Source organism: Prosopis cineraria, unplaced genomic scaffold (genome assembly GCF_029017545.1).
Source record: "Prosopis cineraria cultivar Desert tree isolate PC_DT_omini unplaced genomic scaffold, ASM2901754v1 PC9, whole genome shotgun sequence".
Classification (NCBI taxonomy): domain Eukaryota; kingdom Viridiplantae; phylum Streptophyta; class Magnoliopsida; order Fabales; family Fabaceae; genus Prosopis; species Prosopis cineraria.
Genome location: NW_026555340.1, coordinates 1,332,568 through 1,353,810, shown reverse-complemented (window position 1 = coordinate 1,353,810; position 21,243 = coordinate 1,332,568). Strand labels below are relative to the sequence as shown.

At 33.7% G+C, this 21,243-nt stretch overlaps 1 protein-coding gene across 3 annotated transcripts in view; it reads left to right on the top strand.

The window, feature by feature from the left end:
* The first annotated feature begins 584 nt into the window (after positions 1-584).
* The window catches only part of LOC129320829 (callose synthase 3), a 30,143-nt gene continuing 9,484 nt past the window's right edge, over positions 585-21,243 (top strand). Inside the window, exons 1-35 of one of the 3 annotated variants that reach the window (XM_054966471.1) lie at positions 585-703; positions 790-826; positions 970-1,205; positions 1,506-1,606; positions 2,251-2,375; positions 2,456-2,549; positions 2,835-2,945; positions 3,475-3,591; positions 3,749-3,841; positions 4,781-4,872; positions 5,180-5,306; positions 7,504-7,641; positions 7,791-7,867; positions 7,950-8,043; positions 12,107-12,229; positions 12,335-12,452; positions 14,658-14,992; positions 15,166-15,218; positions 15,310-15,370; positions 15,678-15,759; positions 15,837-15,886; positions 15,973-16,059; positions 16,497-16,631; positions 16,718-16,812; positions 16,953-17,037; positions 17,110-17,270; positions 17,463-17,586; positions 17,673-17,773; positions 17,859-17,994; positions 18,088-18,239; positions 18,820-18,929; positions 19,030-19,155; positions 19,294-19,362; positions 19,533-19,719; positions 19,797-19,947. In XM_054966471.1, the coding sequence (XP_054822446.1) occupies positions 1,013-1,205; positions 1,506-1,606; positions 2,251-2,375; positions 2,456-2,549; positions 2,835-2,945; positions 3,475-3,591; positions 3,749-3,841; positions 4,781-4,872; positions 5,180-5,306; positions 7,504-7,641; positions 7,791-7,867; positions 7,950-8,043; positions 12,107-12,229; positions 12,335-12,452; positions 14,658-14,992; positions 15,166-15,218; positions 15,310-15,370; positions 15,678-15,759; positions 15,837-15,886; positions 15,973-16,059; positions 16,497-16,631; positions 16,718-16,812; positions 16,953-17,037; positions 17,110-17,270; positions 17,463-17,586; positions 17,673-17,773; positions 17,859-17,994; positions 18,088-18,239; positions 18,820-18,929; positions 19,030-19,155; positions 19,294-19,362; positions 19,533-19,719; positions 19,797-19,947 (3,903 nt within the window). In that variant the 5' untranslated portion in view covers positions 585-703; positions 790-826; positions 970-1,012. The remainder of the gene's footprint in view (positions 704-789; positions 827-969; positions 1,206-1,505; positions 1,607-2,250; positions 2,376-2,455; positions 2,550-2,834; positions 2,946-3,474; positions 3,592-3,748; positions 3,842-4,780; positions 4,873-5,179; positions 5,307-7,503; positions 7,642-7,790; positions 7,868-7,949; positions 8,044-12,106; positions 12,230-12,334; positions 12,453-14,657; positions 14,993-15,165; positions 15,219-15,309; positions 15,371-15,677; positions 15,760-15,836; positions 15,887-15,972; positions 16,060-16,496; positions 16,632-16,717; positions 16,813-16,952; positions 17,038-17,109; positions 17,271-17,462; positions 17,587-17,672; positions 17,774-17,858; positions 17,995-18,087; positions 18,240-18,819; positions 18,930-19,029; positions 19,156-19,293; positions 19,363-19,532; positions 19,720-19,796; positions 19,948-21,243) is intronic. The other 2 variants (XM_054966469.1, XM_054966470.1) reach the window with 2 other exon arrangements.

Sequence of the window (21,243 nt, the reverse complement as noted above, 5' to 3'; positions counted from 1 at the left end):
CATAATTATAATTTAATTTTTAATTTAATTTTTAAAATTTTAATTCAATTATAATAAATAATTTTTAAATTTTATCTTTTATAATTTAATTTATAAGTTTTAATGTCTTAAATATTAATTTTTATACTTTAAAAAATAAAATTATAAAAATTAAAAATATTATAAATTTTTAATATTTATATAAGGTGTTAAATTAAAAATTTTATTTTTTAAAATATAAAAATATATTTAAAAGGTTAAAATTTAATGATTGAATTATTAGAGGAAAAATTTAAGTATTAATATATAATTAAATTAAAATTTAAAAATTAAATTATAATTAAATTAAATTATAAAGATAAAATAATTAATTTTTCCATTCAACTTTTATTCTTTCGCAAACCTTGAAAAGCTAAACAGCTGTGAAGCAGAAACTGAACCTCGGGGGTGTTACAGTCTTTTCAGATAGAGAATATTATCGTCCTTATTTTGAAACAAGTCCGAAAGAGCCTGACCCCACACCTACTCCTACAGACGAGACTGGTTTAGCACACTCAGAGTGGTAAACTTTTCCCAAAAGTTCATATACTCTCTCTTCTTTCCGTTCTTTGCTACGTAGTTGCTTACAGTTGCATCCTGGGGTCTTTATCCTTCTCTCTACCTGTATTCTTCTCTCTCCTAGGGTTTCCGCTTTCACTGCGACTCCTTTCGTTAGCTCTCATTTGTAAGCTGTCTGCCTTACATGCAAACGAATTATTCCCATCCTTCTCTGCATTCTAACTAAAGAATGTACCTCTTTTCTGGGTGCAGATGGTGGAATCAGAGACTTAACTTTTAGTTCATTTGGGTTGGTACCTTTTCTGTTTCTCTTTTTTTCTAATGCAGTTATGTGCTTCTGTATGCTTGATCTTGTAATGCTTTTGCTGTTCTGTGTGTGATTTGGGCTTTTGGTGTTCATCATTGCACTTTTCCCCCCCTTGATGGGTACAGCAGGGTGTTGCGGATTCTGGGTGTTTGATCCAAGTGCCAGAATATGTCGTCCAGGGCGGGACCCTCGGAGCAGCCGCCACAACCTCAGAGGCGGATCATGCGGACACAGACCGCCGGGAACCTCGGCGAGTTGATATTTGATAGTGAGGTTGTGCCTTCGTCTCTTGTCGAAATTGCGCCTATTCTTCGCGTTGCCAATGAAGTTGAAAAGACCCATCCAAGAGTTGCTTATCTCTGTAAGTTCATTGCAAATTGTGCTTTTCTGGTTTCTTGTTGGGAACAAGTTATGGTTCTCTATATGTTCACTCACTGGGTAAAGCATACCTTTTTCAAGTAGTGCATTCGGTGTGTACTGGCTTATGGGTTTGATATTTTTGCGTTAATTGGCCATATTTTTGCCCCAAGTATGAATATGAATAATCCTTCATGCTCAGAACCTGAAATTCACGAACAATTATTTGCTATGTAAATAGTTTGGTTATTTGTGGATGCAAGATTGTCCTTCTATTTGTGTGACATCTAGACTGCTACTGCAGGTCGGTTTTATGCCTTTGAGAAAGCTCATAGGTTGGACCCCACTTCAAGTGGTCGAGGTGTTCGCCAATTCAAAACTGCTCTTCTTCAGCGCCTTGAAAGAGTGAGGACTATACTTTTTTCTGATACACTTTTTTTTTTGTTGCTAGTAACTTTTGAAATATTTTGCTTGAAACATGTCACACTTCAATTATCAGTGCCGTTTACTGCTTGAAATAAAATTTTATCCAACTCTTGGTAACTACTGAAAATTGAAGTGTGACATGTTTCAAGCATAATCTGTAAATGTAGGATTGACATAGGCCTGCTCTGCGTTCACTTTTTATTAATTTAGATGAGTTACTGTAGCATACATGTTTTATTATTATGAGCTGTACGTTTTGTATTGATATTTCCTCTACTTAGTGTCAGCTGTCGCGCATTGTAGGAGTCTTAGGTTTTGAGCTCTATGGACTATGGAGTTCTGTAATTTAAATACCTAATACCTTAACGGAATTGACATGCAGCTGAATCCAAACATTTTGCTCTGTTGAAGAATTCCATGTGAACCTTTTTTCTGAATTATGTAATGAATTATTTGTCCTTATGGGATTTTATCATGGTGTATTTCCATATGAACTTTCAGCAGTTTCATAGATATAATAATTGCTCCGTGTAAGACTGAATGATGTTGATGATATTAATCTTATTTTATGCTGTGCCGTGTTAATTTGAAGAAATTTTGTAATCTTGCCATGATTTTGTCAGGAAAATGATCCAACATTGAAAGGGAGAGTAAAGAAAAGTGATGCTCGTGAGATGCAGAGCTTTTACCAACATTACTATAAAAAATATATCCAGGCTTTACAAAATGCTGCTGATAAAGCTGATCGGTAGGATCTCAGATAATATGCTATATGATTTGATTTTGGCTATTTTGTGAGTAGCATTGAGTTGTCTTGCATATATTCAGTGCACAGCTTACTAAGGCATACCAGACTGCCAATGTTCTGTTCGAAGTTTTAAAGGCTGTCAACATGACGCAATCCATGGAAGTTGATCGGGAGGTTATTTTTTCCTAGCTCCTGATAGTTTAATTTTACGTTGGTGTTCAATTTTATATTCACTCTTACTGTTCTTAAAAGCTTCGCCTGTATTTATAGCCAGTCCTTAACCTAGATAGAGGAGGGTTGTGTAAGACTCTTGACAGTTAATGTAAAACTTTGTCAAATCTCACATGGATATAGGCAATTCTTATTGTTATAAAGAAGTTGCTTGTTTAATTTGCTTTATAATGTCAAATATGACTGGCTGTAATGTAAATAATCTGCTTGTTAATGACATTGTTATAGATTTTGGAGACTCAAGATAAAGTTGCTGAGAAGACAGAGATCTTAGTTCCTTACAATATTCTTCCTCTTGATCCTGACAGTGCAAATCAGGCAATAATGAGATTTCCTGAGGTATATACTTTAGTTTTTATGTTTGTTTACTCCCCCTGCACGGTCGTACGTATATTACTTAACTATTAATATTAATTTAATAAAAATTAATGATTGCAATTATCATTATTAATAATTAATTAATGTTTTTGGTAATTAATATTTTTTTATTCATTATTACTCCCTACAATTCATAAAAATTGTCACTCTGGAGTTTTTAGTAATTTTCCCAAATGTTTATTGCTTTAGAATTTCAATGAAGCATTAATTATTTTTTTTTACTGTTTTACCTTTCATAAATTCGAAGGAAAGTATTTAAGTCAAGGATAGTTTAGTATTATACTACATTTAATTTCACTACAATCTAGATTATTTGGTCTTGGTGGGATGCCCCAAAACAATTTTTATGAACTAGAGGGAACAATTATTAATTGATAATGTTAATTAATTTATTATTTGGTCAATATATTAATCATTAATTATTAATAACAATGAATAATTAATTGTTAGTGAATGAATAATGAATATACTTGTTTCTCAATATTTTCAGATTCAAGCTGCTGTATTTGCTCTTCGTAACACTAGGGGCCTTCCCTTGCCCAAGGACTACAAGAAAAAGAAGGACGAGGACATTCTGGATTGGCTTGGGGCAATGTTTGGGTTTCAGGTAAAATGCACACCAAACTCTCTCTTTTTTGCTTTCATTTAACTCTTTCTATTGTTTTTCTGCGAAAAACTATTTCTTCATCACTAAAAGATCTGAATGATGTTGTGTTTCATGCTATCACGTTCTATTCTTAATCTATATTTGCAATTCAATGCAGAAACACAATGTTGCAAATCAGAGAGAGCACTTGATCTTATTACTTGCAAATGTGCACATAAGGCAGTTTCCAAAGCCTGATCAACAACCAAAGGTTAGCATTAACATGAATTCTTGATGTACTTTCTTCTATCGTTTTCAGTTAAATGTGGGCTTTGCTCATTGTATTGATTTTGAGGTAAGTTGTACTGTACATGGTGTGTAAACAGCACAGCTTCTTGTAAGTCATTTATGTATTATATTGACATTGAAATTGATTTTTTTCTTCTCTGTTCGTAACAAATCCTTTTGTTTCTGGAAAGACATGTCTCAGTAAATCCTATCTTAGAAGCCAGTGTACAGTAGTCATGGTTAAGTGCACTATCATCCATGTCCATAATCTATTAAAAAATAATACAAATGTCAGGGTAGAAAATTCTTTCATTTTACCAAAGATTATGGGGAATGTACATCTATTTTGTCTACAATAGTTTCTAGTTCAAGGCTGATGCTCCTTGTCTTTCCCACTCCAAGATCAAAAGTTGGTGGCTACTTAGAACTTTCTATGTAATGCAATAGAAATGATTTTGTATTATTTAAATTGGTCCTGTAATCATGAATGATTTCCCTTGGTGGTTAAAGCTTGTCATGAAAGTTGTCTTAGTTAAACTTTTCCGTGCTATCAAGGGTCACCATCTGGCTATGCATACAACTTGCTCTGGCTTGTGAAGTTTTGAATAGAGCATTTAGTTTAACAGAAACATTTGAGATGTTTAATTTGTCTTCATTGTCATGAACTGTGATTTCTTTTGCTGGTAAGAGCTTATCAGGCAATTTATTACTTTCTTCCTGCTGCAAGCGGATGCCTTCTGGCTTTTTTTTGGGTCATGTAGATGTGTACCATGCATATGTTCCGTCTGAGCCATCCTGATGATGGTGTTTAATTTTCTGGGAATCATATATGTGATGATGAGTTTTTCCTATCGATCTTTTCTGTAAGAATTGATTGATTTGGATGGATTTGCTTCTGACTTGCGTCGTGTTATTTGCTTAGTTGGATGATCGTGCACTGACGGATGTGATGAAAAAACTCTTCAAAAACTACAAAAAATGGTGCAAGTATTTGGGTCGGAAAAGTAGCCTTTGGTGAGGATCTCTGTTCTTTGCTGCTTAAAGTTATTGTAACTGCTGCCTTGCTGACCATGAGCTTTTTAATTCCTCAAGTGACTAGATAAAAGGGATTTTTGATATTCTTTTTCCTTTTTATTGTGTATTCTAGTCTAAAATGTTAAATCAGTTGGTGGGCACTTAAATTGAGAAGTGACCATTTAATAGAGTCCTTTTAAATTTACTGATTGTTTAAATTACTGTTTTATGATATTATGTGGTTTTCAAAGAAATAGCATCTATTATTCAATTTCACTTGAAATATACATCATGCGGCATGTTGCAGGTTACCAACCATACAGCAAGAAGTCCAACAGCGCAAACTGTTATACATGGGTCTGTATCTTTTGATATGGGGTGAAGCTGCCAACTTGCGATTCATGCCAGAATGCCTTTGCTATATCTATCATCATGTATGTTTTCTAAATTAAACTAAAATGTGATTAATAATCATCTGATTGCCTTTTTGTAGATGTGCAAAATGTTTAAATTCAATTATGTCGTTCCGTTTTTTAAATTCTATGGCAGATCCCTTATTAAACTAATTGCGTTATCCCTTCCACTTGTGTGTGCATGTGTTTTGCTTTCTTGACCTTGTAGTTCTATCAAGGAAGAGATTGTTTGCTCTTGTTTCCATTTCTCTAACTATTACACTTGTGCTGTCCCTTATTTTTCTTTTGTTCTTTTGATCTATTAACTTGAATCTTCCTTTTCCTCTATCGTAGGGTGTTTAGTATCTATCAAGCACAACCATGTAGTTGTCTTCTTCAATGTAACTTGCCAATTCTAATCAAAGTCTCTTTGTTTCAAAAAATTCTTCACTTTTTGAATTACTAAAACCATGCTAGGGCCTTTGACTTGCAACTTAATCTTTTAGATCAATTGGTTCATTAATGTGGTATTCTAGTTGACTGTTTAAGTTTTCAGTTTTAGTAATTCATGTTCGGTTTTTAATAGAAGATAGTTGCCTACTTTGTCTCTAGCCCTTTGGGCTTTTACATGCTTGTTGAACTAATTATTTTGGTAAATGGATTACTAAAGAAAGAGAAAAAATTACTTGAAAGATATAAGGGGACGTAAGAAATGCTACAGTAGCAAATTTGGTAACTAACCCACTTTCTTTAGAATCTATCGTCCACTTATCTTTCATTGAGCTTGTTGTGCTTCCCTGACTATCAACTCAGTTGATTCTTTATTACTAATCAGTTCAGTGATCTCTTCTTGTTTGGCGTTTTCTCTTCCACTTTGTAATAGGTCCTCTTTATGAGCTTCACTCTATCCTTAATCATTCCTACCATATCTTGTATCATTTCCATTTTTTTCCTCTTTCTTTGTGGGTATTTCATTGACGTTTTCCATTTCCTTATTGTGCATCTCATTCTGTTTTTTGGCCTTTTTCCAAATTGTCACGACTTAAATCCCAAATTGATGGAACCCAGAAGAAGCTAATAATATCAATATATTGATGAAGTTATAATTCCTTCTCTAAACAAGAAGATATAGGAATTAACAAGCTAATGCTTTTCGTAAGGTCAAATGCTGAAACAAGGTAAAAAGAAACAATTGAAAGACAAGATAGAAACAAGCGTATCCTCCAGCTTTTGAGAGGCTAGGATCTCTTCTGAAACTTGCCAAATCCTTGCGTATTTCTCATTGACATTTCACTCCACTATATATTCCCTATCAATAGCTCTATCCCCCTCGCTCATACCTTGCAGTCCATGTTAGCAGGGATTTCTCTTTTCAGCTTGTCTAGCCAACTCATCATGAATTTTCAGATGTTGGAGCCTTTTTTTTTTTCCTTTCCTTTTTTTGTCATCTTCAACCTTGTATGTTCAATAGCTCTAGGTTCATCGGCTTGTATCTAACTGACTGCCTTTTTGAGAGAACACTTGGCTTTGCATTACTTGCAAATGCATCCGTTTTCTTTTCTTTTCTTTCTTGTTTTTTAGAAGGAAAAAAGATCTGGTGTCCTCCCTAGGATTATTTCTTGCCTAATGTAATTTTGGTGATTTGATTTCAAACATGACATTTTTCCTATGTTGTTTCTTTACTCCCTTGTTTCATTTTGCATGTCATTGAATAGGCACGTGAGTAGCAAGCTTCATTCCTTATTTTGTGATATACCATTGACATTAATGATGTGTTGGAGTGGTAAAGTTCTAATCTAAGCATGGAAGAAATTTTTTGAAGGGAGCTTGTGTTGTTAACAAAGAATGAGGGAAAATGTTTCCCGAACAACTTCCATGTCATTTGAAGTTACAATTACTGCAAATAAACTCAGTTGAATAAAAAGTTTGTTTAATTATTGGCCTATGCAATCTGTTGTTTCTGCTGTTTGCATTGCAACTTGTTATTATTATTTTTTTCACTCTATGACTTGTGTAAATAAACTTGAAGTCTTGCAAGTTGAAATTTGTTCTAACGAGTAACGTTTTGTTTTCTATGAGGTGATTTGCTGTTAGTGACTCCTTGCATTACTATATGAACTTTTTATTTTTTGTTTTCATTCCCATGAGCTTTTGTGTTTGCTCACATTCTTACCTTCTATGTTAATGGATTTTTATGACCATAGTTAATGCGGATTTTTTATGATGGTGCTTCATGTAGATGGCTTTTGAGCTTTATGGTATGCTTGCTGGCAATGTCAGTCCAATGACAGGAGAAAATGTCAAGCCGGCGTATGGAGGTGAAGAGGAGGCTTTCTTAAAGAAAGTTGTCACTCCTATCTATAATGTGATCGCTGAGGTGCTTCCTGTTACTCATTACAATCTTGTTTCTCTTTTTCCTTTTCTACCTCTGGAAGTTCACACCAGCATGAAGCCATGTAATTCAATTTCCCCCCAATTCTCAATTTGATTAGCTCACAATTTTATTTTGTTTCATTAATTCAAAAGGAATCGAAGCAAAGCAAAATGGGGAGGTCAAAGCATTCACGATGGAGGAATTATGATGATTTAAATGAATATTTCTGGTATGATTTGTTTGGATTTTGTTTTGCATTCCCGTTTATTGCTAATATTTTTAGTGATTAATTTCAAATGACACAATTGTAGGTCTGTTGATTGCTTTCGGCTGGGATGGCCGATGCGTGCTGATGCAGATTTCTTTTCTGTGCCAAATGAGTCACTTTCTTATGACAAGTCCAATGTAAGAAGTTGTTAACCGTTTCTATCATTTTGTTCACCTATAATAATTTATTATTGCCACATTATGTTGAGTGAATTTAATAACATGTACTTGCGTATTTATCTTGTTCTTTTGAAAATTCTGGATCGAGTTAATTACATCATGGGTCTTCTGTGGATGTTTATATATATGTGCCTGTCAATATTAATGTGTTTAGCTGTTAGTCTAGCTTTGCTATATTGTTTTTAGAGTGTGAGGAGGGCAACACTTTCTTGTGTGGATAGTGGGTGATGGGTCATTCTTTATATTTTTACCCCTTGACTAATATACGTTAACATTGATCTTTATTTTAGATTGAATAACACCCTAAATTTTTTATAGGGGAGTAACTAACACCCTAACATTTAGCAATTTGGACCAATTGTCATCCTGTTTTTTTTTTTAATTTTTGCTTTTTTAACCGAATCATGCCATATTATGCTTTGGGTGTCACATGGCATGCGGACCTGGTATTCATTAGTAAAAAAAAAAAAAAAAAGTCTGTCAGTGTATGCTAATGATCAACTAACATACTATCACATATTATATTTGTCTTTGCCATCATATGTAAAGGTATTGTCAGTTAGTCCTATAGCCGGTCAGGATAGAAGTATATGATCTATGTCAATTCCATCGATTTACAACTTGTGTAGGCTGGCTAACACCTTTTTCTTTCCTTTTTTACCAGTGAGTCTTTAGCTGGAGGTTCAAATTCCATCCTCTTATTTTTTTAATATCATGTTTTGATGTTGACCATTAATCAAAACGTATAAAACTTGCAAGTTTTTAGCTTGCAAGTTATGATAAACATATATAACTTGTGATCATATTGCTAAATGCTGCTAATTGATTGATAATTCGGGTTAGTATTTTTGATTGATGAATTCATAGGTGGCTAGGGTAGCAATTTCTCCACATTATTAAACTTTATGGTGCTAGTTACTCTTTCATAAATACTTCAGGAGCAAAAATGCTTTTTAACCTAAAGTTAATGGTCAATGTCCCTGTTTGTTAGTCAAAAGGTGACATTGCAGTCGATTTGACACTGGAGGAGCAACATTGCTTTAATAAATAATTTAGTTTCCCAATGTTCCTTGTAAATTAGTTGAGGGACAAAAATGTCTTTGAGACAATAAGGCCTTTTTTATTTTTATTTTTAAAAAAATAGGTGCCCTATTTTGCTTCAAAATCAATCCTTTCCTTTCATTCTATCGTCTCTCTCCCAAATCTGTTGTGTTGCTCTATCTCTCCTCCACTGTTGCCGTCACTTTTTCCTTCTGGTGCCTTAGTCATAGTTTCGTCATCTTCTCTAGCCTCACCTCCATATTCCATCGAGCGAGGTAAGTTCTTCTTCTCTGGCGTCTTCTTTGGTCACTTTGCCCACAGTTTACTCTTTTTCTTCTTCTCACTTCCTATCGTGCTCTTGTGTTCCGTTCTTGCCTCAATTGTGTAGCCCACTCTTTGTCCAGTCATTTTGTAGCATCCTGTATGTTATGTTAATGGCATTGGATATCTTCAAATTGTAATACATGTTTTATTTTAAAAAGTTGACTTTATAGATGAAATTATGAAAATATATATGCATGTAAATACTTAATATTTAATTATTTATGTAGTAGTACTTGTATCCTAAAATTTTTGAAAGTTGGCATATTCGCGTATCATGCCATATCATATTCAATACTTGTACCTGTATGCTTCATGGCTTTAAACCTTTTTTTGTATGTTGATGGCTACTAAATATTTGGCATTTGAACTTTTGAATGGTTCGCTTCCATTTGATTTTGAGCTATTGGTTTGATAAAAAATTACTTAAATAGTGTGCAAAGAGCTTAAATTACATTGTTGTATTCTAAAGCCAGTTGAACTCACTTTTTTTTTTGGAGATTATAATAAAACTATTAATGGGTTTTGCTTAATAGTTCAATGTTTTCAGCTAAGTTCATAGGATGTGTTAATTGTGATCGTTAATCTATATTTTGGATCTTTACATAATGGAGAAAGCTTATGAACTATTATTGAATGAAAGGAACAGAATGGAAATAGAAAATTGAAGATTATATAAAATCTGAAATTCGTCATCTGCCCAAACTGAATTCCTCTTGTTACTTGGCTATATAAGGAGTTAGTTAGAACTTTAACTAATTTACTCTTTAGTTATTAATGGCTAATGTTAGGGCCCATGGACAAAAGGAAAAAAGGAAGACGATGTTGGGGCTGGAGAGTGTTAAAGTCCAAGAGATCTATTAGGCATTCCTTATCAGACCTTTGAGGAAAGTACTTAAGTGGGCTTGACACAATATACTGACACAAAATCTTAGGCATTAAATCTATGGGTTTTCATCACACATATACTCCCTTCCTAGTTCAAATTTATCCAATGTGGGAGTTGTTCCTGCCTAATCTTGGACTTGCTTGATTACAACAACAACAACAACAAGCCTTTATCCCACTAGGTGGGGTCGGCTACATGGATTGCAAGACGCCATTGTGCTCTATCATTTATTAAGCTTTTAGAAATATTATTAATTAAGAGATCACGTTCAACAACTTCCAAGAGTGTTCTCTTAGGCCTTCCTCTACCTCTCTTAATCGGACTCAAAGTTATATGTTCCACTCTTCTCACTGGTGCCTCCCTTGGTCTTCTTTGTACATGCCCAAACCATCTCAACCGATTTTCTACCATTTTTTCCTCAATAGGTGCCACCCTCACTTTTTCACGTATGTGCTCATTTCGAATTTTATCTTTACGTGTATGTCCGCACATCCATCGTAACATTCTCATCTCTGCTACTCCAACTTTATGCTCTTGCTGTCCCGTTAGAGCCCAGCATTCACTACTATATAACATTGCCGGTCTGACTTGCTTGGACTTGCTTGATTCCCAACTGCTAATGCCAATTGCTAGCTATTGTCTCACATGCCTTTTCTTGATAGTTACTCTTTTAATCTTCCATTTTAGAAGGATTCTTTTTTGATAAAAGAGTTTAGGTGAGTTAGGTCTTGTGATCTTGGTAGGGCTAGAGCATGCCTCTGGGTTTAAAGAGCGCTTATCTACTTACAGGTTGCCCACCAACATGGTTGTTACATTGGCAATGGGATTTGAATCCATGATTTTGTCAGTTATAAGCCGTAAATTATTGACAACTGGACCAACTTTTGTTGGCATTTTAGGAGGATTCTTTATCCTTCAATTAGTTGCGCTTTCCATTTATAATTGGCTTATGTTGTGTTTGCATCTTGTTTGCATTTTTCATGTAAGGGTTTTTTCCTCATCGTTGATGCTCTTGTAATTGTTGAATATTGGATAATTATTGGGTTATAAGAGTTTTGTCCTAAACACGTAGTGCTTATTCATTGAAGTGTAATCTATGTCTTCTGAATGAGCAAGTAACTTATTGTCTTATTCTCATATGCCTAGTGGTTGGACAATAATATAATAAAATATGCATGGTATATCATTGTATTATTGGTTACATGTTTCTTTTTTGAGAAAAAATATCGATCTTGTTTGTTCTAGGAATAGGATGTGAGGTTGAGATAGGGATGGTAAATTTTTGTTCTCAATCATGTAGTGTAAAGACAAGATTTGTAATGATTGTATACACGGAAAAGTTGGTGTGGCTTCATAGAGGGAAAATTGTAGATGGGAGAAAAATGGTCAAGGTGATGTGGGGACATTTGCAAAGGTCACATTGGAGGTGCTAGTCAGGAGAGTTGGGTAGATGGTCTTTAGCCTTATGAAAAGATGTAGAGGAAGACCAAGAAGGATATTTAAGGAAGTTATTGAATTGGTTTTCTTGGCTAATGATATATCTGAAGAGTTAGTTGTTGATAGTCCAATGACGTCATGTGATAGCCAGTCTAACTTAGTGGGACAAGATTTATTGTTATTGTAGTCATGTGATTGGCAAGAAATTGATGTTGAATATTGTAATGGTAGTTGAAAATTTTGTCCGGCAAATTTGTGTACTATTCAACCAAGTCATGTACTGCTCAATTTCATCTTCCACTATCTTAAGCTTTGCCATAACTCAATTTTCAGGATAATAAGCCACCTAGTAGAGACAGATGGGTTGGAAAGGTCAATTTTGTTGAGATCAGGTCATTTTGGCATGGTTTCAGAAGCTTTGACAGGATGTGGAGTTTTTTTATTCTATGCTTGCAGGTAATAGATTTTTTGTATTTCATGCATCTAGCATGATGTGGTGTAATCTTCTTTAAATTCTTCCCCAAATAAGTTCTTCTTTTGAAATAATTGGTTTGTCTTTAGGCTATGATTATTGTTGCTTGGAATGGCAATGGGGACCCAAGTGTGGTCTTTAACGGGGATGTGTTCAAGAAAATGTTGAGTGTGTTTATAACAGCTGCTATAATAAAGCTTGGGCAAGGTAGGTAACCTTTACTTTTTGCCAGCAAATATATTTCTGAATTAAATAATAGATGTTAGTGTATTTGACCTTGTGCCTTGTAAATGTTTTATGAAGTTTTAATATACTAGCTTATTTAACCTCTTTCATAGGCCATTCATTTTACTAATTTTAATTTGTGTTTGACTTGCTAAGGAGATAATCTTTAGGGTAGATTTAGCGCCTGTTTGGATTTCAATTGTGTATAATTGATTACAAAAAAATTGATTAATATGATTGATTTTGATTGTAATTGATTATTTTATAACGTGATCATGTTTGGATATTATTTTTCTAAAATTGACTTCGACAAAAAATGTTTGAATGATATAGTTAGAATCAATTTTAGATGTACAAATTATCATAAAGAACATTGCTTTTGAAAATTAAAATATTGATAAAATTATATATAATGATGTTAAATTTGTTCAACTCATTTTAACAAGTAAAACATATTATTTAACTTATATATATACCTGATTAATTATAGAAATTTCAATTGTATTGTAGTGTAATATTAATAATTTAATGTATGTTAAAAATAAATCAATGTATCTAAGTTCAAATAAATTTATATGATATTTAACATGTATGATTAATTATGAAAATTATATTTAAAAATAATATTAAAAATAGAAGAATCTTTTATAATTTTAGTAATTAATATTCCATCCATCCCAAACTATAAGACACTTTTGCGAGAGATTCATATTTCTTAAATATAAGACACTATGAGAAGATCAAGATTTCGTTAAATAGGCTTATTCCAATATTACCCTTACATTCTATTTTTTAATAATTAAATGTAGATTTAAGGTGATACTAAATGAAGGGTATTTTTAAAAATTATTTTTTTATTCTAAAAAGAATAAGGCTGTTAAGTATATTTAATGAAAATTTATTGGTATGTGAGATTTTGTCCAAAAATATTTTATAATTTGGAACAGAGGAGGTATTGTAATATAATATTTAAGAGGTATGATCTTGGTATTATATTATAATGTTTCATTTAATAAATTTAACAAAGAAAAGCTAGACATCAACTCTACAAGTGCACATAGGGTATGTTGGGGCAGCTAATATTTCTGACAAGCAATAAATGAAAGTAACAGTAAAATTGCAATTGATAAGCTACTAGGGCATCCAATAATCAATTATGGGGAAGTAGAGGTGTTTGGGTTTTTTTTTTTAACAAAACCATGGTTTGAGGGTTCAAAATCAATTATTTTCTTTATCCAAACAGGTACTTAGAGCTGTTTGATTTCTATTTTTTAAAATAGTATTTGCATTTTTTATTTTTTTAAATAAAAATTTTGTGTGATCAGTTGTTTTGTTAATATCTATTTTGAAAACTGTTTCCATTTCTTGTTCTTAAATACAAGAAAGCAGAAATCCCTTTATTTCATTTTGGAGGAAACAAGGAAAGAAATAGTTTTCCATAATGGCACAAGTTATAATTTTGGTGACAATCAAAATAGAGCAAGATGAAGCTATCTCATCCTCTAGGATTGTTTTTAATTTAGTATTACCAAACATGTTTTTTTATTTGGATTTATTCTGAAAAACTATGCTGAAACTGTATTACAAAACAACATTAAAAAAAAAAAATGAAAACAGAATAAAACAGCCCTTAGTGTCTTGGTTTTTAGTTTTTGACTTGACCAGTTTTGAAGTGTCATGGGTATTTGGATATATTATTATATTTATTTTATGCGTTTTATTTTATTTTGTGACTTATTTGTTAGTCTATCTTTTATCTTAACTTGTTTCCTTTAGGCCTTGTTTTGTTTATTGGAACCATTTTGAGGGGAATGAAATTGGAACATGAAATAGAATTGGAAAATGCTAAAAAAGTATGTTTGGCATGACAAAAAATTAATGAAATCTTGCTATGATTTTATTTGGTACAAATGAATTAGGTATGGAAAAGGAAGCCAAAAATTTAATAGACCATAATGGCCCTAAGAAAAAAATCTACTTAGATTTAACAACCACCCAAATGGAAACTAGGATGTCGATTTGAGGGCCGAAATTTGAAATGTCAAAAACTATACATTTCTCTTCCATCTTCATCGACAGCCTCATTTTCTCTGGCAATACTTTTTGAAACACCAATCATATCTAGAACTGGTGTCTCATTTCTCATGAAGGGGAAGTTTCTTATTGGGTTTTATTTCATTTGTGCAGCTATTTTGGATGTAATCCTCAGTTGGAAAGCGCAACGGAGTATGTCAATCCATGTCAAGTTAAGATATATTCTGAAAGTTTTCTCAGCTGCAGCATGGGTGATTGTCTTATCAGTTACTTATGCCTATACGTGGGACAATCCTCCTGGTTTTGCTCAAACCATCCAAAGTTGGTTTGGAAGCAATTCAAGTTCGCCATCGTTGTTTATTGTGGCTGTTGTTGCTTACCTGTCACCAAATATGCTTGCTGCTGTATTGTTTCTGTTCCCATTCATTCGTCGTTTTCTCGAGAGATCAAACTATAAGATTGTGATGCTAATGATGTGGTGGTCACAGGTAGGCAGAATGAAAACCTCAATTTTTCTGAAGCTTTCTGTTTGATCGTGCCATGCACTGATGCACACGCACGCACGCACACATTTTTGGTGTTCAGTGTACACATGTTTTTGGCTGGTGCAACTTTAGAAAGAGGCCCTAACTTGATGTTTATAATGTATTTTAACTTGCAGCCTCGTCTGTATGTTGGTAGGGGAATGCATGAGAGCACATTTTCACTTTTCAAGTAAGAACATAGGTTGAAAAATGAATTTTGGTAATTATATATGACTTTTGAAGTTTCTCTGATCTTATTTTGTCCTTGTTTGCACTTTCAGGTATACAATGTTTTGGATTCTCCTTATTATTACAAAGTTGGCTTTCAGTTACTATATAGAGGTTTTACTTCTTCATTCAACCTGAAGCTGTCGTTACTTTCAGATGAATTATTATTATGATTAGCCTTTTCTGTGCTTTCACAATTTTGCACAATAATATGGATGGTTGTTTTCAATTTTTTCCCCTTTAGATAACAGACCCTTGTTATTGTTAAAATACTTTGATTGGGTAGTGGTTTGTGTTTAGGTGAAGTTTTTACACATTAACTAAAACTTGACCTGTTTTTTACTAGAAAAAAACTTGATTTATGTTTTCTTAATGTGGTCAATTTCACCTGTTGTTTTTTTTTTTTAAAATTTTGCTGTAGATAAAACCTTTGGTGCAACCCACAAAAGATATAATGAGGGTTAGAATCTCAAAGTTCCAGTGGCATGAATTCTTTCCTCGGGGTAAGTAGCATCGGCACTGGTTTTTATATACTACAGTATTCTAGAAAAGCCTGTAATAAGTTATTGTTTGTTTGCAGCCAGGAACAATATTGGTGTTGTAATTGCCCTTTGGGGTCCAATTATTCTGGTATGGGCTTATAATTTAACAGATTTGATTTTTGAATACACTGTCAGGAAATAATCAAACTGTTCGTTCGTTTTTTTCCCCCTTAGGTATACTTCATGGATACCCAAATTTGGTATGCAATATTCTCTACCTTATTTGGTGGTATTTATGGTGCATTCCGTCGCCTTGGAGAGGTTTGTAGACTGTCAATATTTGTCCCTTAATTGATGTTCGTTGGGTGTTTCTTCTTAAGTGTGCATGTAACTCAGGCCTTTGCACATTGCATATGTTTGATACTTTCATTGTATGGTAAATAGTGATAGAACTTGAATTTACTTTTTACTTATTTCATATACCATCTGCATTGGGAAATTGTAGAAGACTGAGTTGGAATTTATCCTTTTGGTTATTCATATATTTAATTTGAGATGCGGATGACTTTCTAGGATCTTTATTATTGACAAGTTCTTCCTATACTTACAGAACTTGACCCTTCTTCTTGTTTGATTGGTGGCTACATTCATTACTAGCATGCCTCTAGCTAAACTATTTTCATTTCTTTCTTTGCTTCTTTGTGTTTCTTATCCTTATCTTGGCAGTTGCATCTAGTTAACTATTTTGCTGCTTTCAGATAAGAACACTAGGAATGCTTAGATCTCGTTTTTTGTCATTGCCTGCTGCCTTCAATGACTGCTTGATCCCAAAGGAAAAGAGCGAGCCAAGGAAAAAAGGATGGATGGCCAGATTAACTCGCCGATTTCCTGAAGTTAGTTACTTTACTTTCTTGAACTTGTAATAGAGAACTAGAGGATTGTTGATTTAAATTTGATTGATTTGGTTTGTTTTTCACAGATCCCATCAAGCAAAGGCAAACCAGCTGCAAGATTTGCTCAATTGTGGAACCAAATAATCACGAGCTTTAGAGAGGAAGATCTTATCAGCAATAGGTAATATGAGGGGTAAATTTATATTTTTTGGATCTTGAGCGAGCCTGCTCTCTCTCTCTCTCACACACGCGCGCACGCACGGAGTATGTGTCACTTTCAATTTTCTCATGCTTTGTACTGAGGTGGTAGGTACTGTTCAGGGAAATGGACCTTTTGCTTGTACCATATTGGGCTGACCGGGAGTTGGATCTTATACAATGGCCTCCCTTTTTACTTGCCAGCAAGGTTTTTTCCTTCAACTTTTTTGACATGTTGCCACCTGCCTGCCCATTTATTAACTTTGTACTGGCTCTTTAGATCCCTATTGCATTAGATATGGCTAAGGACAGCAATGGAAAGGACCGGGAGCTGAAAAAAAGGATTGAGGATGATAACTATATGTCCTGTGCTGTCCGTGAGTGTTATGCTTCATTTAAGAGCATTATCAAGTTCTTGGTCCAAGGTGAACAAGAGAAAGAGTAAGTCTTTAGAAATGCTTTGATGTGGTTGATTATACAAGTGGTTTATTTGTCAGTGGCATGTTTATATAAATATTTTTTTCATGATTACAAACATTTGGTTTCTCCAGCTTGATTCTGTTTCTTTTCTACAATAAACTTCTCTAGCTTATTTTTAATCTCTTAAAATTTAACTGGCTTCTCTCGTTTCAGGGTTATAGAGAAATTGTTCACTGAAGTTGACAGTCATATAGGTGCGGGTAACCTAATAAGTGAATTCCGGATGAGTGCTCTTCCAAGCCTATATGGGCAGTTTGTTGAGCTAATTAAATATTTGGTAATGTTTGGACATTTTTATGTAATTAAGAACAATTTATTTATTTTTCTTGTCTAAATCTTACAGAGCTATTTAAACTATTGCAGTTAAATAATAATGCAAATGAAAGGGATCAAGTTGTGATTCTATTCCAGGACATGCTGGAGGTGGTTACAAGAGATATTATGACGGAGGATCACATATTGAGGTAATGCATAAATGGATCCTTATTCCCTAAGAAATGGCATTTCCCCCCACCCTTTGCTGAAAATATTATCATTTTCCTTGGATAGTGTAGTAGAGTCAATCCATATTGGTTCTGGGCATGAAGGGTTGCTTCCCCTTGAGCGGCAACACCAGCAGTTATTTGCATCTGAAGGAGCTATCAGGTTTCCAATCGAACCAGTCGCTGAAGCGTGGACAGAGAAGGTCTTTCACTAAAAAGATTATGTGGATGCCACGACATAATTTCTTTGATAATGAAGTAACCCCTCCTGAATTTTCATTTGCTTTTATTTGCAGATTAAACGACTTTACTTACTGCTTACCACAAAAGAATCTGCCATGGATGTACCATCTAACTTAGAAGCAAGAAGACGTATTTCTTTCTTCTCAAATTCATTGTTTATGGACATGCCTCCAGCACCCAAAGTTCGGAATATGCTTTCATTCTCGTAAGCTTCTTAGTTCATAGTGTTTCTGATTCTGCACTGTTTGTGATTGTGGATATGTTTAAAATAAAAATTTTGTAGTCATAGTGTTTCTGATTCTGCACTGTTTGAGTGTGGATATGTTTAAAATAAAAATTTCTTAGAATCTGCTGCCTCTGATTGTAACTCAATAGTCAATACCTTCCCATGCAATCTTCGTAAATGGAGATTCAAAATTAATAAGACATAATCTCTTCCAACAATATGCTTATTCAATCCCCTCAGTCTGTGTTGAGAAATTTTCTGATTCTAAACTCACATTAGATATATATATATATATATATGAGAAAATTGTTTAAGTTGATAAATTTGATCAACAAAATAATTCTGTGAAAGTGAGGACCATTTTACTGTTGTTGTTTAGTTGCTTCTGAAAGGATATGAAACTTGTAGGAATTAAAGTCTCCTGAAAGAATGCTAGAAAAGAAAAATTGTTTGTTATTTATAGAAAGCTTCAGCTTTTGCCATTTCTTGGCTATTTTGGCTATGTTCTCTAATTTTTATTTCCTTTTTCTTGTTTTCTTTTATTGGACTTTGCTTGCAGGGTTTTAACACCATATTACACAGAGGAGGTTCTATTCTCTTTGCGTGAGTTGGAATCACCTAATGAAGATGGTGTTTCAATACTCTTCTACTTACAAAAGATTTTTCCAGGTGCACTATGCATAAACCTCTGTGATGATTGAGATATGAATTTGATGGGTTCATATTCATTATCCATGCATTTGATGATATTTCTGTTATTGGTGTGCAGATGAGTGGAACAACTTTCTTCAGAGAGTTAAATGCTCCAGTGAGGAGGAACTTAAAGGAAATGATGAGTTAGAGGAAGAACTTCGACTTTGGGCATCATATAGGGGCCAAACTCTGACTAGAACTGGTTGCCCCCTTCTCTCTTCTCTTGTTTTTATACTTAGCATGTGAACTTGTGGACTAGAGAGTTCTTTTGTTCATTCACCAACATCTAAAGCGTTCTTTTATCTTCGTAGTTATTTATTGTAGTATTCTTTCAATACAGTGAGGGGCATGATGTACTATAGAAAAGCTTTGGAGCTTCAGGCTTTTCTTGACATGGCCAAAGATGAAGGTAAGTGCTTCTTCTCTTGGGATTGATTCAATATAAAATTACTAGTTGCCCCTGCATTGGATGCAATTTTGTTCCCAAATTTGTTAGCCAAAGAAACTGGCATTGGGAGACAGTGCTTTGCTTGAATTGGTGAAATTTTGGGTTTTAAGGCTGGAATTTTGTGAATGTAGATTTAATGGAAGGTTATAAAGCCTTAGAAAGTTTGGATGATAACTCAAGAGGGGAAAGGTCCTTGTGGACACAGTGTCAGGCAGTAGCTGATATGAAATTTACTTACGTGGTGTCATGCCAACAGTATGGTATTGACAAGCGATCTGGTGCTGCTCGTGCACAAGACATATTGAGGCTTATGACAACGTAGGTTTCAAGGCTTGATAGTTCTTTCCATTGTATGCAGCTAATTTATTATTTGGTTTCACATTTTTATTTGGCAGATATCCTTCTCTTCGAGTGGCCTATATTGATGAGGTGGAAGAACCTAGCAAAGAAAGACCAAAAAGGATCAACAAGGTTTATTACTCTTGCTTGGTAAAGGCCATGCCAAAATCTAGCAGCCCGTCTGAGCCTGCTCAATATTTGGACCAGGTTATCGATTTATTATTTTGACAAATCAATCATATAGATGTTTTTTCATCCAATATTTGGTGTTGAACTAATTTGAACTTTGAGTTCATATGCTAACACTTGTTCTCATAACCTTATTATTTGACAATTCTCTGTCATGAAATCTTTTACCATTATGAACAATGGACCATATCTTTTTGTGGAGGTTTATATAAAGAAACAAATGTATTTGAAACTTATTTTAGTTTTTGTTATTGCTAGGAATTATAAGAAATTGTTATATAACTGTTGTAGATTGTTAATAGACTATAACAAGCCTTATTTCACTAGGTGAGGTTAGCTACATGGATTGGATGACACCATGGTGCTCTTAACCAAATTTTTGGGATGGGATAATGAAACTTTTGGACCTTAGATATTATTTTGGTTCCCAAAATTTATTTTCTTTTCCATCCAAGTCAAAAATTTCATGACCATATTTCTTAGCATCATCATGTCCACTACCTTAACTTTATGTTGTTGGCCCTTTAAAGCCTAATATTTGATAAAACTTCCTTTTAAGCTTATTAGGTACTTTTTGATCGCAAATAACTCTTAGCATTCTTTATTTGAACCATCCAGCTAATTTCACCTTCATTTTGTATAATTCATCCCAAATATGTGAACTTTGTCACTTATGTTAATGGCCTATAGGAAAAACAAATAAAAATCTAATTAGGACCAATGACTTGATGACAAATTCCCTAAAGGAAGGAAGAAATCTGGTGCTGTTAGGGTATTTTTGAGGGGATAGAGACTGGGGACACATGGAGGCTCTTCAAGGGAAGACCTAGAAGTTGTAAGAATAATTGAAACTGGTGATGAATTTTATAGTTTATCGTTCTCTTATTCTTTTCCATTGGAAGTTGAATGGTGCTAAAGGTGTTGGATTGCTAGGTTGCAACTTGCTAAATCTTAGTGAAATAATTGACACAAATTTTAAATTATAACTACAATTATCATATCATAACTACAATTATCATATCATAACATGAAGGTGAGAATAAATAAATACAAATGTTGAAAATATGCTAAAGTCAATGTATACTTCATAAATGAAGTTCTCAAGTTAAGAAGTAATCATATTGAATTTGGAGCCAATGTTGGTATTTGCCAATCTTCTTGCCTACAACCATCGAGTGTTCCTTATTTTTGAGTAATTTGGTTTAAAGCTCCATTTGATTAGGTATTAGTCTCAAATTGACATGTTTTCTCATTGACCTTGCCAAGTCATGGGTCTTATTTTTTGGTTTTGGTTTTCAATTTGATGAATTTCCA